This window comes from Perca fluviatilis, chromosome 4 (assembly GCF_010015445.1).
Source record: "Perca fluviatilis chromosome 4, GENO_Pfluv_1.0, whole genome shotgun sequence".
NCBI lineage: Eukaryota > Metazoa > Chordata > Actinopteri > Perciformes > Percidae > Perca > Perca fluviatilis.
In genome coordinates, this window is record NC_053115.1 from 709,558 (window position 1) to 729,557 (window position 20,000).

The 20,000-nt window shown below is 43.3% G+C and overlaps 1 protein-coding gene across 2 annotated transcripts in view; it reads left to right on the forward strand.

Moving 5' to 3' along the window:
* Positions 1 to 5,584: 5,584 nt before the first annotated feature.
* Positions 5,585 to 20,000, forward strand: part of pde12 (phosphodiesterase 12) — a 17,178-nt gene continuing 2,762 nt past the window's right edge. Inside the window, exons 1-6 of one of the 2 annotated variants that reach the window (XM_039796996.1) lie at positions 5,585 to 6,515; positions 7,809 to 8,239; positions 12,165 to 12,270; positions 14,835 to 14,979; positions 15,631 to 15,709; positions 15,837 to 15,959. In XM_039796996.1, coding sequence (XP_039652930.1) covers positions 5,938 to 6,515; positions 7,809 to 8,239; positions 12,165 to 12,270; positions 14,835 to 14,979; positions 15,631 to 15,709; positions 15,837 to 15,959 — 1,462 coding nt within the window. In that variant the 5' untranslated portion in view covers positions 5,585 to 5,937. The remainder of the gene's footprint in view (positions 6,516 to 7,808; positions 8,240 to 12,164; positions 12,271 to 14,834; positions 14,980 to 15,630; positions 15,710 to 15,836; positions 15,960 to 20,000) is intronic. The other variant, XM_039796997.1, reaches the window with a different exon arrangement.

The following is a 20,000-nucleotide window of genomic DNA, read 5'->3' on the forward strand; positions in this document are numbered from 1 at the left end:
CGTGTCTCCGGGCATTTCATACAACTCGCTACCGTAGTCGTGCTGTTATCACGACAAATGCTTCCCATTGATGTACAGTTCAGGCCAAAAGTTTGGACACACCTTCTCATTCAATGAGTTTCCTTTTTATTTTCATGACTATTTACATTGTAGATTCTCACTGAAGGCATCAAAACTATGAATGAACACATATGGAATTATGTGCTTAACAAAAAAGTGTGAAATAACTGAAAACATGTCTTATATTTTAGATTCTTCAAAGTAGCCACCCTTTGCTTTTTATTAATAAGGGAAAAACTTCCACTAATTAACCCTGACAAAGCACACCTGTGAAGGTAAAACCATTTCAGGTGACTACCTCATGAAGCTCATTGAGAGAACACCAAGGGTTTGCAGAGTTATCAAAAGAAGCAAGGGTGGCTACTTTGGAAGAATCTAAAATATAAGACATGTTTTCAGTTATTTATTCAACACTTTGTTAATATAATACCAATGTGTTCATTCATAGTTTTGATGCCTTCAGTGAGAATCTACAATGTAAATAGTCATGAAAATAAAAAGGAAACACATTGAATGAGAAGGTGTGTCCAGACTTTTGGCCTGTACTGTACATTAGTTTACATTTTCGTGCCGGCCACCTCGAAATAAACGACAAAAAAGTCCCCGTGAACACGAATCAATAGATTAAAAGTAACGCGACCATTTCACGAACTGCCGTGTTGCGGAGTCAGGTCGGTTTCTTCCTACGAGGGAGCTCAACCCAAGCGTTAAGCCCCTGAGGTGCTCGTCTACGGGTAGAGTTATTGACACACCTTTTACCTTTTTGATCAATGAAAGTCCAAGTCATATTTGCATAGTTAACGCCATTGGTTCAATTTATTTCCATGAGATATTCGTTGGTTTTCCAGACAAATTACTGCTTGTGTGGCGTTGGTATGTGTGTGTCTGTGGGTGGGTGGTCAAAAACTGTATGTGCTTCCCGGTTGCACCTGAGGAACCAAAGATTGGTTCCTATTTATACCAAGAGCACTAATTGGCTCCTACAGGGAGTTTTTCCTCGCCACTGTCGCAACAGCCACTGCTAATGCTTGCTTTTGGGGGGGGGAATTACTGTAATTGTTGGGTCTTTGTAAATTATAGAGTGTGGTCTAGACCTACTCTATCTGTAAAGTGTCTTGAGATAAGTCTTGTTATGATTTGATACTATAAATAACATTGAATTAGTTATAGTCCACCTGAAAAGTAGAATGTAAAGTTTGCGCCCTCTATGGTCCCTCTATGGTCCCTCTATGGCCTCTATGGTCCCTCTATGGTCTCTCTATGGTCCCTCTCTGGTCCCTCTATGGTCCCTCTGGTCCCTCTCTGGTCCCTCTCTGGTCCCTCTATGGTCCCTCTATGGTCCCTCTATGGTCCCTCTCTGGTCCCTCTATGGTCCCTCTGGTCCCTCTCTGGTCCCTCTGGTCCCTCTATGGTCCCTCTATGGTCCCTCTCTGGTCCCTCTATGGTCCCTCTATGGTCCCTCTATGGTCCCTCTGGTCCCTCTGGTCCCTCTGGCGTCAGGCTGCAGCTGTCCAACACGTCTCTATCTGGCAGGGTGGTTCTGTGGCGGTTCTCTCTACAACCTCTCTGAGAGGGGTGTTCAACCAGCTATGTGTCCCTCCTCCTCCTACCACGCACCATCCAGCAGCCTCAGCGCTACAGCTCTGCTGCGTCACGAAGCACCAGCGCTGGCCCACCTCACCAACTCCAGTACTCCCCATAGATGGTCCGTTAGAGACACACACGAAACCACAAGAACACACACACACAGAGACACACACAACAGAGACACACACACACACACACAGACACACATAAACACACACAAACACACACAGAGACACACACATACACAAGACACACACACAAAACACACACACACAGAGACACACACATACACAAACACACACACACACACAACACACACACACACACACACACACAAGACACACACACACAAAAAACACACACACACAAAACACACACATAAACACACAAACACAAACACACACACACACACACACACACACACAAAACACACACAAGACACACACACACAAAGAGAAAAAAACACACACAACAAAGACACACACAAAACACACACACACACACACACACACACACACACAACAACAAACACACACAGACACACACACACAGAGACACACACAGAGACACACACAGACACACACACACACACACACACAACACACACACACACACACACACACACACACACAAAACAGACACACAACAAAGAAACACACAAACACACAGAGACACACACACACACACACAGACACACACATAGAACACACACACAAAAACACACACACACACACACACACACACACACACACACACACACACACACACACACACACACACACACACACACACACACACACACACACACACAAGACACACACACACAGACACAGACACACACACACAGAGACACACACACACACACACAAGACACACACACACACACACACACACAAGACACACACACACACACACACACACACACACACACACACACACACACACACACACACACACACACACACACACACACACACACACACACACACACACACACACACACACACACACACACACACACAGACACACACACACAATACACACACAAACACACACACACACACACACACACACACACACACACACACACACACACAGACACACACACACACACACAACAATACAACACACAACAAACACAACAACACACACACACACACACACACAACACACAACAAAACACACACACACACACACACACATACACACACAACAACACACAGAACAACACACAACACACACAACAACACATACAACAACACAACAAACAAAACACAAACAAAAAAACAAACAAAATAAACACAAAAAACACACACACACAAAAAACAAAACACAAAAAAAAAAAAAAACCATACAAACACACACACACACACAACAACACACACACACACACAACAATAATACAACAACACAACACAGAGACAAACACATACACAAGACACAACAAAAAAAAAAAAAAAAAACACACACACACACAATACACAGACACACATACAATACAACACAACACACAAAAACACACACAACACAACAAACACAACACATACACATCAACAATACACACACATCCTGTTCTATCCCTAAAGTCTCCTGTCCCTCTTCAATAGGCTCAACGTGAGGTGGTAGATTTTTCTCCCCGTCTGAGCCCTCCTGACCCCGGCCATCCTGATGGGCCTCATCACGTCCCTGATCCTGCTCCTGGTCCTGGCCTACGCTCTGCACATGGTCATCCACCTCAAACACATCGAGCACCAAGACCAGCACAAGGCCCACGTCTACTACCCACAAAGCCCCGAACGCTGCTGTGTGGAAAATGATGACGCTGAGAAAAATATTCTAAGACGAGAAGATAATTAGGCCTCCAGATTGTTAAAGGTCCCATGGCACGAACAGGTCACTTTATTTTAACAGTAATATGAGTTCCCCCCCCCCAGCCTGCATATGGCCCCCCAGTGGCTAGAAATGGTGATAGGGGTAAACAGAGCCCCGGTATCCCCCTGCCTTGGAGAAAATACAGCCCAGATGGCCAATCCAAAACCTTTCTTACAGAATCCCCAAAGAAAAAAAAAGAAACCCCCCCCCCCTCCCCTCCTATCCCCCCACAACACAAAACAAACAAAAAAAAAAAAAAAAAAAAAAAAACAACAAAAAAAAAAAAAGAACACTAAAACAGAAGGGAACCAAGGTCAATAAAAAGAGACTTCAGATATGGAAGTATAGGGGAAACAAGGTCTATATAAAAGAGACTTCAGATACAGTATTAGGAACCACTAAGGTCAACATATATAGCCAGATACAGTATAGGGACTAAACACTACAGAGACTCTATATAATAGGGACCACTACACCATAAAACACTATACAGTAAGTAACCACTAATCTATATAAAGCATCCAAAGAGTCACATGGGATTTTATTGACATACACTCACCTATAAGGATAATTAGGAACACCTGTAATAATCCTTATAGGTGAGTGTAGGTATGTGAGGAGGATGACAACGTGTGACGTGTACCTTCAGCTAGTATTAGACTTTTAAATATATACCATCTAACGTTTTTTTATTTCCATTAGTGGGATTTCTGCACCTGTATACCATATAAAACAATAAAAAAGCATCTTTATTCTGCTCTCATATAGTAGTGTTAGTCTTTCCTTTCAGTGTTTGTTATAACGAATAAACAACACTAGCACTGACGCTGCTAGCCTCGTCTGGACTCATGGATGTTTCCCATAAACATAAACATAAATATATTCTGATCTGATTACAGCAGAAACAATGTCAGCAGTATTGATGGCAGAATAGGCTCCAGAATATTTCCTTCTGATTTGACAGGTGACATATTAGAAAATCAATAATTATTATTATTATTTATTTAAATTACATTTATATCATATATCTGCATTTATATCAAAACCTCGAGACTTTCAGACATCAACATGTCATTTATTAATATGTATTTGTGTCTAAATCACATATAAACATCTTTTCCTATTCTATGTTGTCTGGAAACGCTTCCAACACGCTGGCGTCGGTGCTATTTCTAGCACTTTTCTAGACGTGCGTGTCACGCAGGCAGTGTGCACGCACTAACCCGTTACCATGGGAGCCCAAATATAAACGGACACGCCACGCAGCCGGCCTTATACTTGCGCGTGGTGGTCGAGACACTAGCTGCAGTCTTCTCCTGAACAGAGGTGGCGCTAATGAGGAAAGACTACCGACGCTGCTCATTCTACGGACTAGAAGAAGAAGAAGAAAAAGGTAAACAACGGCAGAAGTGGCAGCAGCATTGACGTCAATGCTGTGATCTGATTGGATGAGCTACTTGGTGGGGTCAAGCCATTCATTCACCCTAAAATAACTCATCTTAACCCAGTGAGTTCACCAGAGAGACCTGCAGTCGCTCTGAGAGTCCTGGGCAGTTTGGGTCTCCATGTAATAATGGATAACTCCCCACACACACACACACACACACACACACACACACACACACACACACACACACACACAGGAAATCATTCCTACCACAGGAAATTAAACTCTTTAACACCTCATCACTGAGGGTTAGATAAGACTCTTAGACATCACAATACTGCACTAAGTGCACCTTGCACAATAGGTTTATGTACAGCTTTATCATTACTAGTTAAGTAATTGTATATTTGTATTCCCAACTTGTATATATTTTAAATTATTTGTTCTTATATTGTATCCTATTATTATTTCATGTATATTCTGTATGTGTGCTGTGTGTCTGATATTTTGCTGCTGTAACACTAGAATTTCCCATTTTTTTGGGATCTATCTATCTATCTATCTATCTATCTATCTATCTATCTATTAATAGCGACTGGTGTAATTCCCACTATGTCCGCTGGGTGGCAGTGATACATGTCGACTAGGTTCAAGCACCCATCATTTATAGAAGAAGAAGAAGACGCTCAGCTCAGCTGTACTTCAGGGAAGATCTGTTCCAACTTTTGTGGATATACAACAACCTGACACGTAGTTAAAAGCAGCGGTTTTATTTCTGAAGCCCGTGTGTTGTTTGGTCTTTTTAATCAGACCGCTGGAGGGTGAATTAAAGTCGCCATTTAGCCAGTTTTCTCTCGGCTGGTTAGCATTCTGGCTAACTGGTGTAGCTAGCTGTCATAGGACTGTTCCATATGGGACAGTTCCACGTGACGTCAGGAAGGACCGTTGGTTTAATGTTATGGTAGTTAGCCATATGGTAGTTAGCAGGAGCTATAGACGGTCTGTGGTTTAGCCCTGCTGCCGGGGACCACATGTTTAACCTCCTCTCCGCTGCCCTCTCACTGCTGCCCCGACGCCTGCTCGTCTCCTCACCCGGGACCCTGCTCGTCTCCTGCCGGTCCCTCTGCAGGATGGAGCCCGCCGTGGTGAGGTGCCTCCCCGGGGAGCCCAAACTCACCATCTCCTTCTGTCTGCACGGCAGCCACAAGCACATGCTGCGGGACCAGGGCGAGACGCTGGGCAAGGTCCTAGCCCGGATCTCCAACGGCATCGCCAAGGGCCAAGGCAAGACCAAGAAGTCCAAGAAGAACAAGAACCAGGGACAGGAGCAGCCGGGTGAAACGCCGGAGCACGTCGTGGTGAAGCTGGTCTACGACGGGCAGGAAGTGGCCGACACGGAGCTGAACTCGGCGGCGTGGCAGGACGGAGCCGTGCTGCACGTGGGGGGGTGTAAATACGCCGTGCAGAGGAACGCCCCCACTTGGACCACCGCGGAGCTCCCGGTGTCCCTGCTGGCCGGGTTCCCCGTCTGCCCCAATCTGGAGGTCGAGTTTGGGAACCTCCAAGACTGCGAGTTCACGTGGTATAAGGAAAATGCCCCATACACAAGGTAGTTATAATAAAACGGGGTATATGTGCAGTTTAGTGTCCCAAATTATTTCCCAAAAACTGTCCCAAATGATGAGGGTCTTAATTGAGACAGGTTAGTTTATTATTTTCCAAAAACGCAGTGTCCCAAAGCTACCATCTGCGGGATTAGGACTGAACGCCTAACCCTGACCCATCTTCCATTATTTCGGAATTTGGGACACTGGAAAGGAGGGTTGAGAGGGATGTGTAGGTGGCTGGCTTGAGACCAGTGGAGGTGTCGGTGATCCGAAGAGGATTAGGGCCACTGGTGACAAATGTATTTTAGTTCTGACTTAATTCTCAGAATCCTGAACTCAAATACATTTTTCACCAGTGGCCCTAAGGTGAGAACAGTTCAGTCCGGTCACTTTTAATTCAACAATTTCTTTTTGTCGTTTTCACAGGAATTTACTGGTGAAATAAGGAAGAGGCTCGAGATTTATATAACTTGATATAATTTATTTTTGTATCTACAGTACAGGCCAAAAGTTTGGACACACCTTCTCATTCAATGCGTTTCCTTTTTATTTTCATGACTATTTACATTGTAGATTCTCACTGAAGGCATCAAAACTATGAATGAACACATATGGAATTATGTACTTAACAAAAAAGTGTGAAATAACTGAAAACATGTCTTATATTTTAGATTCTTCAAAGTAGCCACCCTTTGCTTTTTTTGATAACTCTGCAAACCCTTGGTGTTCTCTCAATGAGCTTCATGAGGTAGTCACCTGAAATGGTTTTACCTTCACAGGTGTGCTTTGTCAGGGTTCATTAGTGGAAGTTTTTCCTTATTAATAAAAAAGCAAAGGGTGGCTACTTTGAAGAATCTAAAATATAAGACATGTTTCAGATTTCTTTAACACACATTTTTGTTAAGTACATAATTCCATATGTGTTCATTCATAGGTTTTGATGCCTTCAGTGAGAATCTACAATGTAAATAGTCATGAAAATAAAAAGGAAACGCATTGAATGAGAAGGTGTGTCCAAACTTTTGGCCTGTACTGTATTTGACAGAAATGGTTATCAGAAATAATTTTATTTAAAAAAAAAAAAAGACTAAAGTCTCTAAAATGACGAGACTTTTAGTCGACTAAAAGTTGCCTAACAAAAACAGATACGTGAATGACTAAATATGACTAAAACTAACAAGGACATTTGGCACAAGACTAAGACTAAATTAAAAATAGGTGACAAAATGAGCACTAAAACGTAGCCTAAAGCTTCTGCACCTCTTGGTTTGTGTTTCTCTTTCTGGTTGTTCTAGTAGCCCTGAAGCTGCTGCAGCTGTCCCAGGCCAGGACAGCGGTTGGACCGAGGTAGGCTGCGGGAGAGTCCACGTGCCGACCAATCGGGACATCGGCTACAGGCTCAAACTGCGCTGCACGCCTAGAGACGGCGGCCGCAGTGGCGTGGCCAAGGAGCTGGTCTCTGCCGGAGCCGTAGAGGCCGGGCCGGGCGTGTGCACGTTCGACAACAGACACGCGTACACGGTGAAGGAGGCGGAGTGGCCAGCGGTGAGGGTGGTGTCCTACAACATCCTGGCCGACGTCTACGCCCAGACAGAGCTGTCCCGGACCGTGCTGTACCCGTACTGCCCCCCCTACGCCCTGCTGCTGGACTACAGGCAGAACCTGATCAAGAAGGAGCTGGCCGGCTACAACGCTGACATCGTCTGTCTGCAGGAGGTCGACAAAGGTCAGTCCCTCCAGAAAAACGCCATTATGCGATCGTATAATTCAATGCATAACAGGGCTGGGCAATATATGGATACTATATCGATATCGTGATATGAGACTAGATATCGTCTTAGATTTTGGATATTGTAAAATTGTAATATGACATAAGTGTCTTTTCCTGGTTTTAAAGGCTGCATTACAGTAAAGTGATGTACTGTTCTGAACTTACCAGACTGTTCTAGCTGTTCTATTATTCACCTTTACCCACTTAGTCATTATATCCACATTACTGATGATTATTGTAGTTCTGCTCCCTCTTAGTGGATCAGTGGACTAATCGTTGGTTTTGGTCTTAGTCAGCTTAGATCTCTTTAGTCCATTAGTCATGTCTGATGCTGTTTTCATGCTGAATGACTTATTTCCAAGAAACGTACGAGCTCATCTCTGGTAAACACAAGAATTAAAGTGGTGCTTTAACATGACTCTTAGTGGAGAAACTGTCGATTAAATCAACTAATCGATTAGTCGGTACGATTGAATGAGTGTTAGTCCACTAAGAAGTTCTTCAATCGAGCACAGCCCTAGATTATTTATCTAAAATCTCCGTGTGTTAATATTTAGTGAAAGCACCGATAGTCAACACTACGATATCGTTACGGTATCGATATCGAGGTATTTGGTAAAAAATATCGTGATATTTGATTTTCTTGGTTTTGGAAAAGTCACATAATCACAGCATAATAATATGTGATTAAAACATGTATTTTGACGTGGTCTTAACCTCAGCGTTATCATTCATTTATAGTTAAACCTCTGAGGGGAAACTTTAACACACATTAGTATTCTTATTGTAGAATGTCGACTGACATTTTCAGGAACACATGGTCATGGAAATTTGCCAAAAAGTCATGAAAAGTATTGGTTAAGATGTGAACCCTGATTTTAGAGGTGTGAATCTTCACTGAACTCCTGATTCGATTATGATTATCATGTCAGCGATTCGATATCTCGATGCATCACGATGCGTCTAATCCATGTTTCTATTAAAGCCATGTAGGATATTTAATCCATGTTTCTATTAAAGCCATGTAGGATATTTAATCCATGTTTCTATTAAAGCCATGTAGGATATTTAATCCATGTTTCTATTAAAGCCATGTAGGATATTTAATCCATGTTTCTATTAAAGCCATGTAGGATATTTAATCCATGTTTCTATTAAAGCCATGTAGGATATTTAATCCATGTTTCTATTAAAGCCATGTAGGATATTTAATCCATGTTTCTATTAAAGCCATGTAGGATATTTAATCCATGTTTCTATTAAAGCCATGTAGGATATTTAATCCATGTTTCTATTAAAGCCATGTAGGATATTTAATCCATGTTTCTATTAAAGTCATGTAGGATATTTAATCCATGTTTCTATTAAAGCCATGTAGGATATTTAATCCATGTTTCTATTAAAGCCATGTAGGATATTTAATCCATGTTTCTATTAAAGCCATGTAGGAGATTTAATTCAGAGCTTTTCAAGCTTCAAAAACCAAACATTCTGCAGTGCTCTGATACTAAATAACTTGGATACATGAAACTATACAGCACTGAGCACATGGCACCTCCTGAATGTGTTAACATACCAGAATATGTCAACAGAAATGCTGTCAGGCCTACATTACATTATAAACAGAAATAATCGATTATGAGCCGGCCGATTATCGATGCAGCATCGTCCACGATTCGATGCGTCGATTATTTGATTAATTTCAACACCTCTAATGCATAATCAGCCAAAGTCCGCATATTTATTTGGGGGGCGCATTTCTTCAAATATGCCGCACTTTCGACGCATAAATTGCAGATTTCCGCGCAAAATACGTGGAGCTTGCATGATTTCAAAAAGTCCCATAATATATCTTTGCAGAAAGTTGAAAAATGTTGACTTTACTTCACACAAGAGCAGCCATTTTCCCCTGTTGCCATGGGAACGTTATGAAGTGACGTAATTTACGTGACGTGAACATCATCGAAAAGCTGCAACAAACAGGGTGCAAAGACACAGGATGTCTCTTTATCATCAAACTGCAGTTTTTGCAATTTAAATATATTATATTATAATAAATATCATAGAGCATATTCCATCGCATGTTTTAAGAAAACGTGCGCAGCAATCACAAAAAAATTCCACATTTTTCTGGAAGGACTGAAAGGTAATTAATGCAGAAACAGTTGCCAGTTGCTTAAAAAGTTACTCTCTGACCCCCCCAACCAGACGGCTGACCCTCAGCAGTAGAGCCAGTCTGACTGATCGGTCTCCCTGAGTCGGTCCAGAAAGTTCCTCATTACACACCGAAGAGACGAGACCTGATGCGTCTCCATAGCAACAGGCGGCACTGATGTGTGTTGTCGCCCAAAAAATGAAAACCGGCAGCTGCCAACCTCATATTGGACTAAAATAGTTCACCGAAATGTGTTTCTGAAAACATTTGAAGAGAGAAATAGGCCGTGTAGTTCCTGAATCTGTCTTCATTTCAGATCAACAAAGGTACTACTACTACTACTACTACTACTACTACTGCTGCTACTACTACTACTACTACTACTGCTGCTACTACTACTGCTGCTACTACTACTGCTGCTACTACTACTACTGCTACTACTACTACCGGTTACCTACTACTACTACTACTACTACTACTACTGCTACTACTACCACTCACTACTACTACTACTACTACCACCGCTGCTACTACCACCGCTGCCGCTGCCTACACCACCACCACCACTACTACTACTCACTACCGGCTGCCACTACTACTACCACCGCCGCTACTACTACCGCTACCACCGCTACTACCACTACCACTACTACGCTGCCAACACTACTGCTGCTGCTACTACCACTAGTACCACTACTACTACTACCACTGCTGCTGCTACCACTACTACTACTACTCGCTGCCACTACTCACTACACTACCGCTGCTACCACTACTACTACTACTACCACTCACCAATACTACTGCTGCTACTACTACTACCACTGCTACTACTCTGCCGCCGCCGCCACTACCACTGCCGCTACTACCACTACCTACTACTACTACTACTCACTACACTACTACTACTACTACTACTACTGCTGCTGCTGCTGCTACTACTACTACTGCTGCTGCTGCTGCTACTACTACTACTACTACTACTACTACTACTGCTACTGCTGCTGCTGCTGCTGCTGCTGCTAGCCTCGTCTGGACACATGGATGTTTCCCATAAACATAAATATATTCTGATCTGATTACAGCAGAGACAACGTCTGCAGTATTGACGGCAGAATAGGCTCCAGAATATTTCCTTCTGGATTGACAGGTGACATATTAGAAAATATTAGAAAATGAATTGCATTACATTCATATATCTGCATTTATATCAAAACCTCGAGACGTTCAGACATCAACATGTCATTTATTAAATGTATTAGTGTCTAAATGACATATTAACATATTTTCATATTCTATGTCGTCTGGAAACGCTTCCAACACGCTGGCGTGTGGGTGAAAAATAGGCGTCGGTGCTATTTCTAGCGTGCACGTGTTTTCGGTGCGGAACGAGCCGCGCCTGAGACGTGCGTGTCTCGCAGGCAGTGTGCACGCTCTGACCTGTTACCATGGGAGCCCAAATATAAACAGACTCGCCACGCAGCCAGCGTGTAACCGGCCTAACACCAACATTATTCAAATTTGCGCACGCACACAAAGCTCTTTTGCCCTTTGTCAAGAGTGAGTCATTTCTCTATGCTTTAACATCCGTTATTTATTCATGACTAACGGAGGCTGTCGGCCAATGGGAAGTTGGAACAAAGAAATAAAAGAAGTCCTCCAGAGGCCAGCCTCTGTTTCTCCTCCTCAGCATCCATTTTCACGCTGTTCTGCTCTGCTCTTCAGGGGTGTTCGTGGACAGTCTGACTCCAGCTCTGGACGCCTTCGGCCTGGACGGTGTTTTCAGGATCAAAGAGAAGCAGCACGAAGGACTCGCCACTTTCTACCGCAGGTCAGGTCCGCCCGGCAACGCCTAGAAAATGTCTCCTGCCCTTTTGTCTTACCACTGTTGCTCGGTATGGTTTGTTGAGTTAGTTATTAGTCTTAACAGCGTTCGACAGATGATGCACACGAGCCTTTATGTCATGGGTGGGACTGGGAACCAGTACCTAAGCCAGTAGGACATGGGATTTCCAGTGGCACAAGGAAAACCTTTTTCCAATAGTTAGGGCTGGGTGATATGGCCAAAAACAAAATCCCAGATTCCCCCCCACCCCCTACTTAAATAGCAAAATAGTTGATATAAAACACTCAAATGAAATGCATTTCAGCTGGTTGCTTTATAGGGCCAAGTGTTAGCTTTCAGGAATGTTGTAAATAAATGCATTTCCTTTTCTACTCATCAGTGAACTAACTGGCTGTTACATGTCTGCAGCTGCAGGTCTGAAGAGCAGCTGATGTAGGTTTCCTCTCCTGTAGGTGGAGCATGTTTGCAGGAGTAGGACTGATGTCATAGTAACTGAGCAGCTCTCAGTGTTTCTTCTATGTTGATTTGACCGTGGCGGCCCCCCCCACGGTATCAGAAACAGGGCTGCATTGTTAGAGTGCATGTCGGAGAACGTTTGTATTTGAGGTGCATTATTTACATGCTGAAGTAGTGACATTGCATTAAGATAATGTCATTAATAGTGGGTTTGGGGGTGTTCGGACCTGCCACCACTGCTAAAAACAATCCTAAAGGAAACCCTGAGCTCTCCTGTAGACATGTTTGCAGGAGTAGGACTGATGTACGGTGGCCGGGAAGTGCAATGCAACATTACAAAGAATGAAACACTTTTACAAAGCTCAAGACAAATTTACATTTTGGAAAACAAATTTACATTTTAGAAAACAAATTAACATTTTGGAAAACAAAATAACATTTTAGAAAACAAATTTACATTTTGGAAAACAAAATAACATTTTAGAAAACAAATTTACATTTCGGAAAACAAATTTACATTTCGGAAAACAAAATTACATTTTAGAAAACAAATTTACATTTTAGAAAACAAATTTACATTTTGGAAAACAAAATAACATTTTAGAAAACAAATTTACATTTTAGAAAACAAATTAACAAGATGCAAAACACTTTTACAAGTCCCGAAACAAATTTACAAATGACAGATTCTTCACGGAAAGGGAATGTACCACATACCGGAAGTGATGAGGTGTTGTTGGTGAGCCGCCAATCATATTTGTTGTGTTGTAGTGAGTATATGGCGTGAATGAAGTTTATGGTGATTTCCGTGTGGTGGTGTTTGGAGTTTTTATATGACGCGGACCCGAGGAAACAAAATTGGAAAACGGAACGGCGCATGTACACGCGCGCCCCGGATCGGGGAAGCGGGGGGGCCGCTGGAGTCCGTGTCCGCTGCAGGACCTGGAGCTCACTGCCCATTCCTGGGAGCCAAAACTGACACCGACGCGCTGGAGACCGAGCGCATGTGCTGGGTCGCCGCGGGGGAAGGGAAGCCCGGAGAATCAGATCCAGGACTAAACGAGCGGACTGTCACAGCCTGCTGAAGTTTAAATCACAGGTTTCCTCAAGGGAGTCTGGGCGGGTACCGGACTGTAAGACCGAAACACGACTTAAAGTCTCCCGTTAATAAAAATAAATACATGCAGAAATAAATGAATCATTATTGGGGAGTGAGCCTGGACATTTCGTCGCTTTAAACTTCACTTTGAAGCAGAACCTCTTAGTTCAGAAGGGTGAAGTTTTTCCGTTTGTACTCATATCTGTGAACTGATTATAATAAATATTCTTTGTATTAACACATTAATTAGTCTCTTTGTCTTGTTGTGTAAAAAACTAGAACATCGCATGAGATTTTGACGATTTATAGTGATTTTATTTCCGTTAGACCCTACCATTGACGCTGATGCATGAAGGACGGCCCATAGACGTATATAAGGCAGTTGCTCCCCTGTTCCAAGATGGCGCTCTATTGACGATTCGATCCATAACTGCTCCGTGACTCGGCGTATACGCACACCTCATCACTTCCGCCGTATGTGGATATATTCCCTTCCTCGTTGAAGAATCTGTCATTTGTAAATTTGTTTCAGGACTGGTAAAAGTGTTTTTGCATCTTGTTAATTTGTTTTCTAAAATGTAAATTTGTTTTCTAAAATGTAAATTTGTTTTCCAAAATGTAAATTTGTTTTCCCAAAATGTAAATTTGTTTTCCAAAATGTAAATTTGTCTCAAGCTTTGTAAAAGTGTTTCATTCTTTGTAATGTTGCATTGCACTTCCCGGCCACCGTACTGATGTCATAGTAACTGAACAGCTCTGTGTTTCTTCTGTTGATTTGAAATCCTAAAGGAAACCCTGAGCTCTCCTGTAGGGGGAGCAGTTTGCAGGGGTAGGACTGAACAGCTCTCCTTTGTGGAGAATCTGCACCCCTCTTTTCTTTGTTTCACAGCCCACTATATTTAGTAAATACAGTATTTAGTTGATATAATATTCAAGCTGTTAAATCCAGGAAAAAGCCATTTTTAAAAATTACATAATTTTGTCCTTTTTTTAGGTCGAAGTTTCAGCTGCTGAGCCGTCATGACATCGTGCTGAACGAGGCGTTGACCTCTGACCCCATCCATTCAGCGCTGCTGGAGAGGGTTTCTGCTAACAGCGCTTTGAAGAACAAGATACTGCAGAGGTCCACCGCCCTGCAGGTACCGCACCAGAGGGGGGCACGGGAATCAATTGTCAGCACGGTGGCTCAGTGGTTAGCACTTCTGCCTCACAGCAAGAAGGTTGTGGGTTCGAACCCAGGTCGTCTCTGTCCTTTCTGTGTGGAGTTTGCATGTTCTCCCCGGGTGAACTAGGACTAGGACTAAAGAACTAGGACTTTGGCCCCCAGGAAGACTAGCTGGTCGTCAGCTAATGGGGATCCTTATAATAAATACAAATACAAATTGTCGCTCCCATCCCATCCCAAGCCTTTGATTTGATTTATTTAATTGTATCAAATGTCTTACACATGATAAAAAGACATCAAATACACTCAAGGATAAAAACACAATAAAGTCCAGGACTGATTTCCATTGTGGTCCTCAACACATAACGTCAGGACAAGACAAGACACTCAATGACATAACATGAAAACATTTTTCTTATAAAAATAGAAATGGTAATTTTGCCTCTCTAGTAACCAGACCTTGATTCTATTTTTGAAAGAGTTCAGGCTGGAAATGACTTTAAAGGTGCCCTAAGTGATGTGATTTAAAAAAAATAGAGAGAAAAGTAATCACTTTACAGCACTGGGGACACACTTTGTGACTTTGCGTTGTTCCACTTGTGCTTCTGGACTGGTTTCTCTGCAGGTCAGTGTGCTCGAGGACCTGAATCTACCGGGCAGGAAGGTCTGTGTGGCCAACACTCACCTGTACTGGCACCCGAAAGGTAAAAGAACTCATTCCTCTCTGTATGAACACACCTGAGTCACTGATGTAAGAGACCAGAGTGATGATTTTCACCCTTAATCTACACAAGTACACATTTCTAAAAATTACTTTTCCTTTTTTTAAAGGAGGGAACGTCCGGTTGGTCCAGATGGGCGTGGCTCTGCAACACCTGCGTCATGTGATCGGCGAGGTGGCACCTGGCGCCCCGCTGGTCTTCTGTGGGGACTTTAACTCCACCCCTAACTCAGGTAACGCCACACCTGAAGGCTACAGCACAACCGGTCTCAGCCAGTTTACACTCTTATCTTTTATCAACTTCAGTTGAAGCTCGTCTGACTGATTTAAAAAAAAAATATATATATATATATATATATATATATATATATATATATATATATATATATATATACACCTGGCAGCAGCTAATGTTAGCCTACCGTTAGCCACCGTTAGCTAGTTAACACTACACCTGGCAGCAGGTAACGTTAGCCTACCGTTAGCCACCGTTAGCTAGTTAACACTACACCTGGCAGCAGGTAACGTTAGCCTACCGTTAACCACCGTTAGCTAGTTAACACTACACCTGGCAGCAGCTAACGTTAGCCTACCGTTAACCACCGTTAGCTAGTTAACACTACACCTGGCAGCAGCTAATGTTAGCCTACCGTTAGCCACCATTAGCTAGTAAACACTACACCTGGCAGCAGGTAACGTTAGTCTACCGTTAACCACCGTTAGCTAGTTAACACTACACCTGGCAGCAGCTAACGTTAGCCTACCGTTAACCACTGTTAGCTAGTTAACACTACACCTGGCAGCAGCTAATGTTAGCCTACCGTTAGCCACCATTAGCTAGTAAACACTACACCTGGCAGCAGCTAATGTTAGCCTACCGTTAGCCACCATTAGCTAGTAAACACTACACCTGGCAGCAGGTAACGTTAGTCTACCGTTAACCACCGTTAGCTAGTTAACACTACACCTGGCAGCAGCTAATGTTAGCCTACCGTTAGCCACCATTAGCTAGTAAACACTACACCTGGCAGCAGGTAACGTTAGTCTACCGTTAACCACCGTTAGCTAGTTAACACTACACTGATGCGACTTATACTCCGGAGCGACTTATAGTCCGGGAAATACGGTGTCTGTCTGTCTGTCTGTCTGTCTGTCTGTCATAGGGAGTGTGGAAAATGGACTCGACCCACATATGATTTGTGGTCGAGACCCATTTTATAATGACGTTAGAGGAGTGTTCAGGGACCCTGTACTGACACAAAAACCCTGTTCCTGTGTGGATGTGAGCTGTGGCGAGCTCCAGCAGACTCCTCAGTTCCCCTCTGGTTCCATCTCGTGTCTGGTTGAGTTGTGGTTGTTTAACTCTCTCCATCTCGTGTGTGGTTGTTTAACTCTCTCCATCTCGTGTGTGGTTGTTTAACTCTCTCCATCTCGTGTCTGGTTGTGTTGTGGTTGTTTAACTCTCTCCATCTCGTGTCTGGTTGTGTTGAGTTGTGGTTGTTTAACTCTCTCCATCTCGTGTCTGGTTGAGTTGTGGTTGTTTAACTCTCTCTATCTCGTGTGTGGTTGTGTTGTGGTTGTTTAACTCTCTCCATCTCGTGTCTGGTTGTGTTGTGGTTGTTTAACTCTCTCCATCTCGTGTTGTGGTTGTGTTGAGTTGTGGTTGTTTAACTCTCTCCATCTCGTGTCTGGTTGTGTTGTGGTTGTTTAACTCTCTCCATCTCGTGTCTGGTTGAGTTGTGGTTGTTTAACTCTCTCCATCTCGTGTGTGGTTGTGTTGTGGTTGTTTAACTCTCTCCATCTCGTGTCTGGTTGTGTTGTGGTTGTTTAACTCTCTCCATCTCGTGTTGTGGTTGTGTTGAGTTGTGGTTGTTTAACTCTCTCCATCTCGTGTCTGGTTGTGTTGTGGTTGTTTAACTCTCTCCATCTCGTGTCTGGTTGAGTTGTGGTTGTTTAACTCTCTCCATCTCGTGTCTGGTTGAGTTGTGGTTGTTTAACTCTCTCCATCTCGTGTCTGGTTGTGTTGTGGTTGTTTAACTCTCTCCATCTCGTGTCTGGTTGAGTTGTGGTTGTTTAACTCTCTCCATCTCGTGTCTGGTTGAGTTGTGGTTGTTTAACTCTCTCCATCTCGTGTCTGGTTGAGTTGTGGTTGTTTAACTCTCTCCATCTCGTGTCTGGTTGAGTTGTGGTTGTTTAACTCTCTCCATCTCGTGTCTGGTTGTGTTGTGGTTGTTTAACTCTCTCCATCTCGTGTGTGGTTGTGTTGTGTTGTGGTTGTTTAACTCTCTCCATCTCGTGTGTGGTTGTGTTGTGGTTGTTTAACTCTCTCCATCTCGTGTCTGGTTGTGTTGTGGTTGTTTAACTCTCTCCATCTCGTGTCTGGTTGTGTTGTGGTTGTTTAACTCTCTCCATCTCGTGTCTGGTTGTGTTGTGGTTGTTTAACTCTCTCCATCTCGTGTCTGGTTGTGTTGTGGTTGTTTAACTCTCTCCATCTCGTGTGTGGTTGTGTTGTGGTTGTTTAACTCTCTCCATCTCGTGTGTGGTTGTGTTGTGGTTGTTTAACTCTCCATCGTGTTGGTTGTGTTAGTGTGGTTGTTTAACTCTCCATCTCGTGTGGTTGTGTTGTGGTTGTTTAACCTCTCCATCTGGGTGTTGGTTGTGTTGTGGTTGTTTAACTCTCTCCATCTCGTGTGTTGGTTGTGTTGTGGTTGTTTACTCTCTCCATCTGGTGTGTGGTTGTGTTGAGTTGTGGTTGTTTAACTCTCTCCATCTCGTGTCTGGTTGTGTTGTGGTTGTTTAACTCTCTCCATCTCGTGTGTGGTTGTGTTGTGGTTGTTTAACTCTCTCCATCTCGTGTCTGGTTGTGTTGTGGTTGTTTAACTCTCTCCATCTCGTGTGTGGTTGTGTTGTGGTTGTTTAACTCTCTCCATCTCGTGTGTGGTTGTGTTGTGGTTGTTTAACTCTCTCCATCTCGTGTGTGGTTGTGTTGTGGTTGTTTAACTCTCTCCATCTCGTGTCTGGTTGTGTTGTGGTTGTTTAACTCTCTCCATCTTGTGTCTGGTTGTGTTGAGTTGTGGTTGTTTAACTCTCTCCATCTCGTGTGTGGTTGTGTTGTGGTTGTTTAACTCTCCATCTCGTGTGTGGTTGTGTTGTGGTTGTTTAACCTTCCATCTCGTGTGTGGTTGTGTTGTGGTTGTGGTTGTTTAACTCTCCATCTGGTGTGTGGTTGAGTTGTGGTTGTTTAACTCTCTCCATCGTGTTGGTTGTGTTGTGGTTGTTTACTCCTGTGTGTGGTTGGTTGTGGTTGTTTAACCTCTCCTCTCGGTGTGTGGTTGTGTTGTGGTTGTTTAACCTCTCCTTGGTGTGTTGTGTTGTGGTGGTTGTTTAACTCTCCATTGGGTGGTTGGGTTGTTTAACCTTCCATCTCGTTGGTTGTGTTGTGGTTGTTTAACTCCTCCATCCTGTGTCTGTTGTGTTGTGGTTGTTTAACTCTCTCCATCTCGTGTGCTGGTTGTGTTGTGGTTGTTTAATCTCTCCATCTCGGTGTTGGTTGTGTTGTGGTTTTTAACTCTCCATCTGGTGTTTGTGTTGTGGTTGTTTAACTCTCTCCATCTGGGTGTTGTGGTTGTGTTGTGGTTGTTTAACCTCTCCATCTTGTGTCTGGTTGTGTTGAGTTGTGGTTGTTTAACTCTCTCCATCTTGTGTCTGGTTGTGTTGAGTTGTGGTTGTTTAACTCTCTCCATCTCGTGTGTGGTTGTGTTGTGGTTGTTTAACTCTCCATCTGTGTGGTTGTGTTGTGGTTGTTTAACTCTCTCCATCTCGTGTGTGGTTGAGTTGTGGTTGTTTAACTCTCTCCATCTCGTGTGTGGTTGTGTTGTGGTTGTTTAACTCTCTCCATCTCGTGTCTGGTTGTGTTGAGTTGTGGTTGTTTAACTCTCTCCATCTCGTGTGTGGTTGGAGTTGTGGTTGTTTAACTCTCTCCATCTCGTGTGTGGTTGTGTTGTGGTTGTTTAACTCTCTCCATCTCGTGTGTGGTTGTGTTGTGGTTGTTTAACTCTCTCCATCTCGTGTGTGGTTGAGTTGTGGTTGTTTAACTCTCTCCATCTCGTGTCTGGTTGTGTTGTGGTTGTTTAACTCTCTCCATCTCGTGTGTGGTTGAGTTGTGGTTGTTTAACTCTCTCCATCTCGTGTGTGGTTGTGTTGTGGTTGTTTAACTCTCTCCATCTCGTGTGTGGTTGTGTTGTGGTTGTTTAACTCTCTCCATCTTGCTGTGC